General features: G+C 49.3%; 1 protein-coding gene across 1 annotated transcript; it reads left to right on the top strand.

The window, feature by feature from the left end:
* Nucleotides 1–413: 413 nt before the first annotated feature.
* SERPINC1 (serpin family C member 1) lies at nt 414–4395 on the top strand. Its single transcript, XM_010213356.2, has 6 exons — nt 414–803; nt 2049–2264; nt 2586–2723; nt 2819–3212; nt 3565–3629; nt 3860–4395. Exons 1-6 carry the CDS (start codon nt 429–431, stop codon nt 4031–4033), a joined length of 1362 nt encoding a protein of 453 aa, XP_010211658.2. The 5' UTR covers nt 414–428; the 3' UTR covers nt 4034–4395.
* The last annotated feature ends 7816 nt before the right edge of the window (nt 4396–12211 follow it).

The raw sequence follows: 12211 nt of genomic DNA on the forward strand, positions 1-12211 counted from the left end.
CTCTGGTGGTTCCCACCTAAGTGTTTTAACCAGCACAAAGCTGCCACGAGCATGGACAAGGGCCAGAGGAGCACAGAGGAGGGGAGAGCGGGGTTTCTTAAAGCTCTGCTGCGAAAGCAGGAGACTTTCCTGAGGAAACAGGGAAGGAAATTAAGTTGAGAACACTTCAGTAGCGGCTGACTGGGCCGTGGAGCTGGGGACACCTGGGCCTTCCCTGCAATGGCGTTCAGTAGAAGTTGCACAGAAGCACGAGTACAAGGTGCCCGCAGAGCAGGGCGGCGGATGTTTTCAGTAGCTGCTGGGCGGGTCCTGTCACAGGCAGGCACAGGACCCAGGGCATTTGGAAAGCGCTGTGGGAGGTGCCAGTGGCAGCAAGATCTGCTTAGTGGCTGAGCACATGCTAATCTCTCTCTTTCTGTTTGCAGGACATGCATTTTTTTGTGGCATGTCTCTTCAGCATCTGGGCCCTGGCCACCCCTCAGCCCTACGTTGTGGAAGACATCTGCACTGCGAAGCCTCGCGATATCCCAGTGAACCCCATCTGCATCTATCGCAACCCTGAAAAAAAGCTGCAGGAAGGTGAAGGGCAAGAAGCAGAGAAAGGCAAGATCCCTGGGTTCACCAACCCCCGTGTCTGGGAGCTGTCAAGGGCCAACTCGCGCTTTGCTGTGGTCTTCTACAAGTACCTTGCTGACTCCAAGGACAATGGGGAAAACATCTTCATGTCACCCCTCAGTATCTCCACGGCCTTCGCCATGACCAAGCTTGGTGCCTGTGGTGACACCCTCCAGCAGCTCATGGAGGTTGGTGGCAATTCCTCAGCCTATTTTGGTAGCTGTCACCAACATCTGAGAGAACAGAACTGGCAGTAGCTGAGCACTGTTGTGGGACTCCCTGCTCAGGATGAATTATTGGGGTTAGTCAAGGTTCCCCTTATACGTTTATTAGCCAAAAAGGCACTGGCTACCTCTAGTTCGTGTGGCTTCCACAGCCGCTGGTCCTGTGGGATCAGCTTCCTCCAAGGGGAATTTGGCTCCCTGCTGGTCCAACAGTTCCTTCTTCCCCTGTGCTTGTATCCTGCAGGAGTCCTGCTTGGTTCTGCCCTTGCAGACAGGAAGCTACAGCCCACAGAGACCTTCCCTGGGATCTGCTTCAAGTGCTGCCACTGTCATTCTCCTGACAGCTCTTGCCCCCAAAGGAAGTAACCTTGGTGTCAGCCGAGGTCATCCACAGTCTGGGATGACAGCACAGAGCAGTGAACCACATATCCTGCTCAATCCCCTTCAGGCTAATCCTTCCTACTGACAGAGTCACCTAGGGACACAGAAACATGGATTGGCTCCTACGAAGGGGCCGATAACACCCTTTTGCCTTGCAAGAAATCATGCCAGAGATCCCAGATGTTTTTGTGGAGCAATGTGCTTGGGGATTTTCTGTGCCTAAAGCTCAGAGGTTGGATGGATGTAAGCTGATAAATCATAACTTTCTGTCTGGCAGCTAGAAAGGGATTAGAAAAAACCTTACTGTATTACCTCAAGTCTAGCCTCAAAACAGTTGCTACATATTCTTGTTCTTTGCCAATAGAGATAACATGTACCCGAGTTAGTCAGCAGGCTGACTGGTGGGAAGGAACAGCCTGTGGGAGCATTGCAGAAGGGTTTGGCACAAGCTTTGCAGGTCCTCCTGTGACCCACAGCAACCCCAGAGTTGCTTCCAGCCTCCATAGTGAAATACTCATCTTGTGCAAGGCTCTCAAATGCTGCTCAGCATACAGAGGTGCTGCTCATTATCTCTTCATTTCGGAGCCTGTCAAACCATGTCTCAGGCTGCTTTTATGTAGGTTTGGTGAAGTGGATAAATGAAGCTCAATGCTGTAGATTTGTTATTCCATGAGCTGGTGGACAGAGGGCAAAGGGCTTTATGTACACTTGCTCAGGATAGCAGTCTGGTGTGTTGGTAATGAATGTGCAGGTTCAGACCTTAGTGTGGGGCTGCAGAACCATGGGATCCCCACTCACGGAGTCCTCCTCACTGTCTTGGTCCTCCAGGTCTTTCGATTTGACACCATTTCAGAGAAGACATCTGATCAAATCCACTTCTTCTTTGCCAAGCTGAACTGCCGGCTTTACAAGAAAGCCAACAAATCCTCAGAGCTGATATCAGCCAACCGCCTCTTTGGAGAGAAATCTTTGGTCTTTAATGAAACCTACCAGAACATTAGTGAAATAGTTTATGGAGCCAAACTCTGGCCCTTGAATTTCAAAGTGAGTCTGAACTGCTTTGGGCTTTCTGTCTCTCTCACATTCTGCTTTTGCTGCTTCACCTTCTTTGGCCTGCAGGGCATGCTTTAGGCCAGGTGAGCAGGGCATGAGCACAGGTGGGAGCCTGGGACACAGCACTTTCTATCCCCGTTTGCCTTAAGTATGGTCAGCTTCCAGCTTCTCTTTTCTAAATGCTACAGTTCTTTGCTGAAGGCTGTGTCCTCCCTGGGAACCCATTTGGTTATTCTGTCCCCTACACAGGGCAGGGGCACACACAGAGGTGTTTGAAAGTCTTGACTCGGGTATTTTGGTCTCTTTCTTCAGGAGAAGCCAGACCTCTCCAGGAAGATAATTAACGAGTGGGTGGCTAACAAGACAGAGAGGCGTATTACAGAAGTGATCCCAGAAGGAGGTATCGATGATCTCACCGTTCTGGTCCTGGTCAACAGCATTTACTTTAAGGTAAGCTAACAAAACCCAGAGGGCAACCTGTTTCTTTGGAGTGAGTGAAGATGTTATTGTCAGCTTGCTTGTTTGTCTCCCCTCTTTTTCTTTAGGGACACTGGAAATCTAAGTTCCCAGTCCCAAACACAAAACTGGATTTATTTCATAAAGCCAACGGTGAGATATGCAAGGTCCCGGTTATGTACCAAGAGTCCAAATTCCTCCACGCCTCCATACCCCAGGACAAAGTGCAGGTGATGGAGCTGCCCTACAAAGGGGACGATATCACCATGGTGCTGGTCCTGCCTGAAGCCGAGACGCCGCTGGTGGAGGTGGAGCGAGAGTTGACATCGGAGAAGCTGCAGGGCTGGATAGGCTCCTTGGCGGAGGTCTCGCTCTCCGTCTTCCTCCCTCGCTTCCGCATCGAGGACAGTTTCAGTGTCAAGGAGAAGCTGAGAAAAATGGGTCTGGAAGATCTCTTCAGCCCAGAAAACGCCAGGCTCCCAGGTCAAACTTAGAGATGGGGTGTTGTGGGGTGAAGGTCGGGCATGGTTATTTCTCCATAGGTGCCTGGACAATATGTGTCACAGCACGCAGGGAGAGCGTGAGAGCAGTGACGTGCTGCTGCAGCGGTAGATGGAGTCAGGGCTCAGTCCCCTTCACAGCCATGCTGGCTGCACAGCACAGTGGATGTGGGAGTTTAGGGATCTACTGCAGCTGGTGGTGGATATCCGTGTTTTAGGACAGGCTTGCTTTTTGCTTTGATGTCAGTCTATGGGGGATGAAAATGTTTTGCCTCTTGAGCTGTTGTCTCAAAACATATTTAAAACTCTCTCTATCTTGTTATTTTGGCTTTTAGGCATTATTGCAGAAGGACGTACAGACCTGTATGTATCTGATGCGTTCCACAAAGCCTTCCTTGAGGTAAGCTTTGTTTTGTCCCAGGACGTGTTTTCTTCTTAGCTTTTCGTTTTAAAAACTGGAGGTGGTGATAACAGTAAGCAGCAGGTCCAGGTGATACTGTTCACCTTGGGGTAGTACAGGCTGCACACGCACAAGCACAATTTACAGTTGTATCCAGGACAATTAGGGATATCCTCTAAAATCTGGAATAATTTTAGTATTTTAATCTACTCTCGTTGTGTCGTTGGCAGGTGAATGAAGAAGGCAGCGAGGCATCAGCTGCTACTGCTGTCACTGTCTCTGGCCGGTCCTTCCCCATGAACAGAATGATCTTCAATGCCAACAGGCCTTTCCTGCTCTTCATCCGGGAAGCTGCCCTCAACACCATTATTTTCATGGGCCGAATAGCTGATCCTTGTTCCTAAGCCATCGGGCCTCTGCTCCTTCTTTTCTGCCTCTGGAAAGTGGTAGTAGGGTATTACACCACCCAGCTGGTGCCTAAGGTGGTTGGGCTCACTGTTTGTTGCAGGATTTTGGGATAATTGTCCCCAGGTGGCCTGTTTCTGCTGCTCCTTGCTGAGGGAAATGAGGTGTTGCAGGAAGCTGCCCTGCCCCAGCCTTTATTCAAAGGAAGCTGAATGCTCTTTGGCACCAATATTTTTGTAGCACCTGAAGTTGAGTCCCGCATTGCCATCAGTCTTGTATCCAACCTCTCCTCCCCTTCAGGCCTCAACCTGTAACACCGATCATCTGGTCTATTAAAATCTGTAGATCTGTATGTAATAAACCAATCTCTGGACAGTTTTATCCTCACTAAGCCATTTCCTGGACCTATTATAACTTCCTCTTTTGAATGAAGGGGCTTCTCTGCACTCCCCAGTCCCTGCAGAACAATTAATTGCGCTGTAGAGGCTGGTGGAATAGCAACTGTCAGATGGCACCTGCCAGCTGTGCTGAAAAAAACTTCATGTATTTCTGCAATGAAGAGCTGGCAGGTGGAAGAGCTGCTAACCCTCCTCGTCCTTCTTGCCAGCAGCACTGATGTGTCTGACGTCTGTAAGTGCTGATAAGTCACTACCAAAAGCACTTCTTAGCCAAGGCTGTGCATCTCTGAGTGATGCTCTTCAAACTAGTTTCATAGTCAAGTTAGTGTGTTTGGGGGTATCTCTGGACCATGGCAATGCACAACAAAGATAATGCACAGCTGTAACTGTCCCTGTGGCTCCACAGAGGCACTGTGCTCTCCTATATGTAAATGAACACTATACTTAAATATATTTTATCTATAAGATTATTCCTAGAGCTGAAGCATGCTGGCCTGCTAGCCCTCTGTTCCACCCTGGGATAGCTACACTGCTATAGGAAGGACCTCTGACAGAGCTGGCTTCAGGATGCAGAAGTGAATGTGGTGAGCGTTCCTCAGGGACTTCTGCATTTAGGACAGCAGAGTGTGTTTTTTTTTTTTTTTTTTTTTTTTAAATGAAAGCAGAGTCCTGTCTGCGTGGTGGTGGTGGTGCATGGTACAGATGTGTTGTGTACAGACAGATGCTACAGTGTAAGTTAATGACACCCACCAATGAGTGATCCACTCTCCAGCTTTCCTAGGACCAGTAAATAAGTCCTTCTCAAAAGAATCCACTACCTTTGAGGCAGCAATTACCACAGCAAGTAAAGGCAAGCCAAGTGCAAAGTGCCAGTCTATGGGAGAAGTAGCATGAAATGATGTTTTATCAGCCACGGTCCCATTGGTGGGTTTGGGGCAGGCAGAGGGGGTGCAGTGCTGTCTCTCCTTGCCCTGGTCTGCAGCAGGAAGGGCTGAGCAGCTTGTGGTGTTCCAAGTGCGGCACAGTTGAATCTGGACACGGCACTTCTGTTGTATTGCATGCTCTTGTGATCACTCCTCTAAACACACGAGAGATTTGATGCTGAGTCTCTTAAATGCCAGTCCTGCTGGCATGCTGGCCTGGAGTAACACCTCTGAAGGAAGCTGTGTAGCTACTTACCTATAGAAGAAGAAGAAGCCCTGGGAGAAGGGAGTGGGGTGGGGAGTCATTTCAGAGATGATCAAGGCTTCAAAAAGCAGCTCTTCCTCTCCTCACAGTCTTCGGTTGCTCACCTCTGCTACTGCTGCTTTTCTTGCAGGATCACATATTCTGCTTGCTTGCCGCCTTTTCCAGCTCCAGAATTGTAGCATGTAACAGCTGTGTTCTCATCTCTACTCCCCCATCTATGCTGTAGAGGCTCAGGAGGGTGAGAAAGGGTGAGGAAATGCCAGGATCGCCCAAGGTAGGAGCACCCTGAACCCAAATGCTTCATGGGGCAGCCAAGTCAACCCTGCTGCAGCAGCAGGAAGGGGCTGCTTGGCTTGCAGCCAGTAGGGCGGTTTTGCCACGCCGGGGGCAGTGGTGGGATAGGACTCATATAAAAAGAAGGAAAGTCATCTGTGACAATAAAAAAAAGCAGCTTGAGGCAGCCTTAGTTCTCCCCTGTTTTGAGCTTAGGGTAGTGAAGGGTTGTGCTAAGGAGAGACTAGGCTATCTCGTGGCTGCTGCCCTCCCCTGTGCAGGACACTCGCTCGGCTACGCCAGCGGAGCAGTTCAAAGCTGCTGTACCGCGAGAAAGGACCCCAGAGGTAGACAAGGAGCTGAGTATTAAACCATTTAATTCTCAAACCACTCACATGCATAATGTTCTTTTACACAGTGTTAAAAGAAAGAAGAAAATGCGATTTGTTTTTAATACAAACAATTTCAAGTATACATTTATAGAATTTTCAAAGATTCCTAACCAAGTTGCTAAGTTTTCATTCACATTGTTCTTAAAGCTGTCCAACAAGAGCGCTTTTTGCTAAACTCCTTTAAATGCAATTGTACAATCCCCTCTGCCTTTGCTTTCTTCCCCCTTCCCCAATGCTGCTTCTCTTACCATCGTTCCCTGCTCCCCTCCAGCAACGCTGGCCATCACTGCATGCGGCCAGCCAAAAATGTAGCCTTTCCATGAGCTTGTACCTGCCAGCTCACTGGAAGAGGAAAAGGGAAGAAAGGCTAGAGGTCCAGCTTGGGAACAGCTTGTAAAAATCATTTAAGAACAGTCTGTTATCCACAAGTTACAAACAGCAGGATCACACTTCAACCTACTGCAGGCAAAGTGTGAACACTGACTTTGTTGGAATTTTTTCTTTTTTTTTGTTTTTGAGAAAAAAGGATTGCAACCAAAAATAAAACAGAAAAAGAAATTAGTACAGCAGGAAATTTCTTAACTGTGAAAAATAAGTCTTGGGTGTTAGGACATGCATCCTAAAACATTTGATTTGTAAGTCAACAGTAGAAGGTGACAGCACAATTTTTGTTATATAAGTTTACTCTGTAAACCAGTCCAGAACAGAGTCAATATGGGACAGAGAAAACCTTGTTTTTTTTTTTTTATTTATTTTTAGTTTATTTTTAATACTGAATTGACTGGGGTCTGTAGCCACTGTGTGGGAAACCCCACACCCAGCACCACCGGCCCCGAGGCCCCGCTCCTGCAGCCTCACGTCAGCGGGTGGCTGCTGTGGCATTAGCGGGTACAGCTTTGACCTATTACAGCTGGGGCTTCGATACCCCTTCCAGGCAAGGGCGGCTTGTGCCCCCTTTGACCAGCACGCGCCGCTCCCGCGGGGCCGCTGCCGGCTGTAGTGTGGAGGAGCGGGGGCCGCGGCCGGAGGGAGAGCTGCGCTCCTGCTCCCGGCCGCAGCGGGAACGCCGCCGGTGCCGGCTCCCGACCAGCCCCCCGTGGGTACGGCTGTCTCCAAAGCCGGCAACAGCCATACTCAGCTTATGATTTAAAGTGCATTCCTTCAGTAAAGGTTTTATTTTTTTTTCTTTCTTTTTTTTTTCTTTTTTTTTTTTTTTTTTTAAGAGGAACCTATTTAAAGTGCTGTTCTAGTTTGGAAAGGGACTCTGTTTACCAAAAAAAAAAAAAAAAAAAACACATGGCACCTTTTCACAAGACAGATCTGGCCCCTGTAAGTGTGCAGAAATTTATATTTATACCTTTATACTTATATAAATGTATAAATACATATGTATTCAGAGTCAGATCTGCTGACGAATGACTGACACACAATTTTTTTGTTGTGTATTGTTATTGCTTTTCACTGCTGCCTGCTCTCTCGAAGGCAGGAGGGAGCCAGAGTCTCCCCTTGCCCTCCTCAACTGCCTGCTGAAACCCCCGGCGGGAAGTTTGGCCTGGGTATCCCAGCTCCAACCATGGCCCGCGGGACAGTTCAAGACGAAGCGGCGCAGGAGCAAACCTGGCGCGCAGCTCTGAGGAAAGAGGGGCGGCGGGTGAGGATCCCCCCTGCTCCCGACGGATAGAGCTGCTTTACAGAGCAGACCTGCATTTCTCAAACACCGAGGTAAGGAAAAACAAACCTGTTTTAAGTGAAAGCTTTGCTGATAGAGTGTGTAGCGTGGCCACCTCAGCACTCCCAGAGAGAGAGGTAGTTACTGTCCCAGGAATCTTCTGCTGCTTCCTGCAACTCGCTTTCTGGAGCGAGTGCTCAAAAAAAGAAAGGAAAAAATCCTGTGCTCTTTATTTAAGAAAGTCATCCCAGTTAAATCTTTTAAAGATGTACTTGACTATTCCCTCTAAGAGGCTTTAATATTTTAGAAATTGATTGTCAGTTTAGTTTCTTGCAAAATCAACTTCAATTAGCAGATCACTTGACAAAGCCACTCGTGTGGTTCACCATGTCCGTGCGGAGTCCTGGCAGGGCTCGGGTGCCACTGCGCTCTCACAGTGTCCCCACGTGAGCGCCAAGGACGGTGTGCACGCTCTGAGCGATTCTAATGGAAACATTAGGAAAAAAAGAAAAAAAAAAAAAGCGCTATTTGTGTCATTCACAGTGTCATACAGGGAAAATAGGAGTGAAACCAGGGAAAGGAGGCCTGTTTTCAGCCACTTTGTGGGCACTAGCACAGGAGAAACATGCATTTTTCTTTCTTCTTTTTTTTTTTAAAGAAAAAAAAAAAGAAAAAAGAAAAAAAGAAAGCCAGCTTGGGTGGGGGAAGTGGCTGCTGGGTGAGAGCAGGAGGCCGTGCCCAGCCACAGCCGTAAGGCGGCGCCTGCCCTGCTGCCCCAGGCTCCTCACCCCACCAGGCCCCCGGCGCGCTCAGTTACCCCTTTGCACGCAGCGAACACAAAAGCTTCACAGTAATCCGTGGAGTTTCTTCAGACACGTAAACTCTAAAGAAGCGCCTGGAGTCCCAAGCTAATCTCATGCCCTAGAGGCATCCAGAAACAAGGGACCCCGACCCAACCTCTTAGGATTGGGACGCTGCCTTGGAAGGGGCGTGGATGGGAAGCAGTGGAGCAACGCGGTCAGGTGAAAACTCATTCCCCAAGAAGTTCCCCATCCAGAGCCTCAGGCATCCTCCCTGCCCCCTCTCTGCCCCCCTGCCTTCTAATGCTGTTACTTTCTGTATTTTACAACCAGTAGTAAACGTAACCAACATAGCTTCATTTTTAGTTTCTAATTAGTTTCACAGTTTCTTGGGCCACAGCCAATGGTACTGGGTCTGACTGCAAACACAAAAGGAAGGTTCAAGAGGAAGGTTTAAATAAATAAGGCTTGCTGCAACATAAAAATAATGACATTTAACTAGAGGTCTGAGGGGAAGAGGGTTAAGTACATTTACACAATGTAAGTAAAGCTGGAGGCTTAATATAACTGATAGCCTGGAAAAAGAAAATGCACTGATTTTTTACATATGGCCGTAGACATGCAAAAATAATATTCTAATTTGATATAGGTCAGATTAAACAGGGAGGTTACACAGCAGTATTAAAGAGATACCTGAATATGTTCCAAAAGCTTAACTAATAAGAACTAGGAAGCCTATTAAAGCTGCCTGTTTTTACATGATAATTCTAAGAAACTCACACTAACCCAAGCTGTAGCTCTGTTAAAGCCAGCTATGGAGCTGCTGGCCACACTCACAGCTGGGGACCAGCTTGGCTCCTCTGCAAACCATTCTGGACATGATGCCATTGTGTGGATCAATCACCTAGAAATTAGAAAAGAAAATCACAACTGAAAGTCCAGGGGTCTCTAGCCCTTGGCTACTGACTGCAGTCCAGCAACACCGCTGTGAAGTATTCTATATTCCCCGACGCACCAGAGGCGCATGGAGTAACGGCGTCGGGAAGGACAGGACCCCCGGCCTCCCCGTTCGGGACACGGCCGCCCCAGAGCGGCTTGCGCAGGGCTCTGCCCAGTGACCTGCTGAGCATCATCCAGGACCGACACTGTGTGTCCTCTCGGGACAAGCCACTCCAACATCGCACTGCCTTCGCAGGGCAAATATTCTAGAATACCTAATGGGAATTTCGCTGCATCGCATCCTTGCACTGGGCACCTCTGAGAAGAGCCTGGCTCCATCACAAAATCATAGAATGGTTGAGATTGGAAAGGACCTTTGGAGATCATTTAGTCCAACCCCCTGTTCAAGCAGGGACACCCAGAGCATGTGGCACAAGGTGGCATCCAGCCAGGTTTTGAAGATCTCCAGAGAAGGAGACTCCACTGCCTCTCTGGGCAGACTGTTTCAGTGCCCTGTCACCCTCACAAGAAAAAAAGTTTTTCCTCATGTTCAGTCAGAAAACTCCCATCTCTGCACCCAGCCCTTGGCCATTGATTTAAATGGAGGGAACAACATCAAGGAGAGAATCAGTACAGAAATTAAAGGAAACAGTCTTCAAAATGTCTTCAAAAGCTTAAACACATGATAGAAAATGCAACATTCAAAAATAGCACCTCTTAATCTATCTAGTACTACCCCTTTCCAGCCTTCATTTGCCATTCCAATGTTTCTCCCAAGGGAGTAGTAGAAATCCACGTAGTAAAGCTGCATTATGAGCTATGTCCTTCCCAGTGCCTGCGGCCTTGAGGGACTCGTGATCTGCTGAGTGCGGCTGGGACAGCCCTGGCTTCCCTTCCCCTTGAGACAGCTGTGTTCCCTGTGTACTCTGAAACATGCAGAGCTCCCAAAAGGAGTGCTTGCCAGCCCACGGCACGCGCAACGTGCTAGACACCTGCACAGTCCTTCCCACGGGGCTGTGCTGGTGCTCTCCTTCCCCCTGCCTTGGGTTCCCGTGCGGAAAGCAGAGGAGCCCCTTAGTACTGCAGCCAGCGTCAGCTCCCCGCGGCGGCCCACGGCGCTCGCTATTCCTGGCTCAGCTTTGCCGCTCTCCCTGTTGCTGCAAGCGGCTTGAGCTGGAAGGAAACAGCTGGCGCGTCGCAGGCTGTCTAAAGCAATCCCACGCTCGCAGGTGAGCCGCTCGCGCGCCGCAGGAACTGCTGCTCTCCAGCAGCTTGGAAGGGAGCACGCTGGGCTCAGAGTTACAGAGCTCTGCACCAGGAATGGGACAAACGACCACTCTGCAGGGAGCAGAAAGGCAAGGAGAGGCTCTAACAACCCTACCTCCACTGAACACTGGCCAGTCCTGGTATACCAGACATCAGACTCCCTCCTGTCAAAGCAAGACTTGACTTCTGAGTACCCCGGCACAGCTCCAGGACCCGGGCTAGCACATGCTGTATTTTCCTTCCCCAGCAGACAGGATAGCTTCCCTCTGACAGAAAAGAAAACAGCCCATTTAAGCTCCTTCTCTCACTGTAAGCAATAGATCATTTACAGTGAAAAGCGCCCCCTTTTTCTTATATCACTACTCACCAAAAAGCTCTGAGCCTGCCAGACAGCAGCCAGACACCAGCACTTTCTTCATGGAGACAAACAGCTCCATGCAGAAAGGGCACCTGCAGGACACGTCTTCCTTTGCAAAGGGCTGCTGTGCTGGGCAACCACATAGGCAGGGCAATATGTAAAGGCAAACAGATAGGACATGTGAGACGGACAACCGCGCTGGCACAGGGCATACAAGAGCCAGTCCAAGTCCTTTCTGTGAGCACATAACCATCCTATCCATCTCAAGGGCATCCCTGGAGTGGGGCTGCATCTCCCCAGCCCCACGCTACCTGTGGCCAACACACGCCTGCTCCCAGCCTGTAACATGGAACACGGCAGGGCTCAGCTCCCTGCCATCCTTCCCGTCCACGACGCGGCCGCCCCTGCTGCTGTGCTCGCTGGAAACCTGAAATGGAAACAGAGGGTCCAAGCACTTGTCAAGCGCCGGCGTTACTCCTTACACGGATTTCTGAAATGGACCCTCTCACCCTGCAAAAACAAATGTCTGACTGTTAACAGCCGACATCTCCAAGCCTACTCGCCATCCCACCAAAGCGGATTGCATTTCTCATTCACCAAAGTCCTTGACAAGGACAGATAGTTTTTGGTTCTGAAAGTACACGATTCCCCTAGCAAGGTTCCCCTAGAGGTTGCCATATGTGGCCTCAGCGCTGGTGGCATGCAGGTACCTGCCTCCTGATGCAGCTCCATCACACCTGCAACCTCATTTCCCCATCACCTTGGCAAACTTTGAAATCCTCATACCAGAATGACTCCAGAAGTCTGCAGATGCCCAAAGGGCAATGCAACTCTTGACAACAAGCTGGCTCTTCAGAGCTACCTTCCACTGCACATCCTTTACAAGGGTTCTTG

The sequence above is a fragment of the Tinamus guttatus genome, unplaced genomic scaffold (genome assembly GCF_059628265.1).
Source record: "Tinamus guttatus ecotype Peru unplaced genomic scaffold, ASM5962826v1 Tinamus_guttatus_pri_ptg000211l, whole genome shotgun sequence".
NCBI classification, from domain to species: Eukaryota; Metazoa; Chordata; class Aves; order Tinamiformes; family Tinamidae; genus Tinamus; species Tinamus guttatus.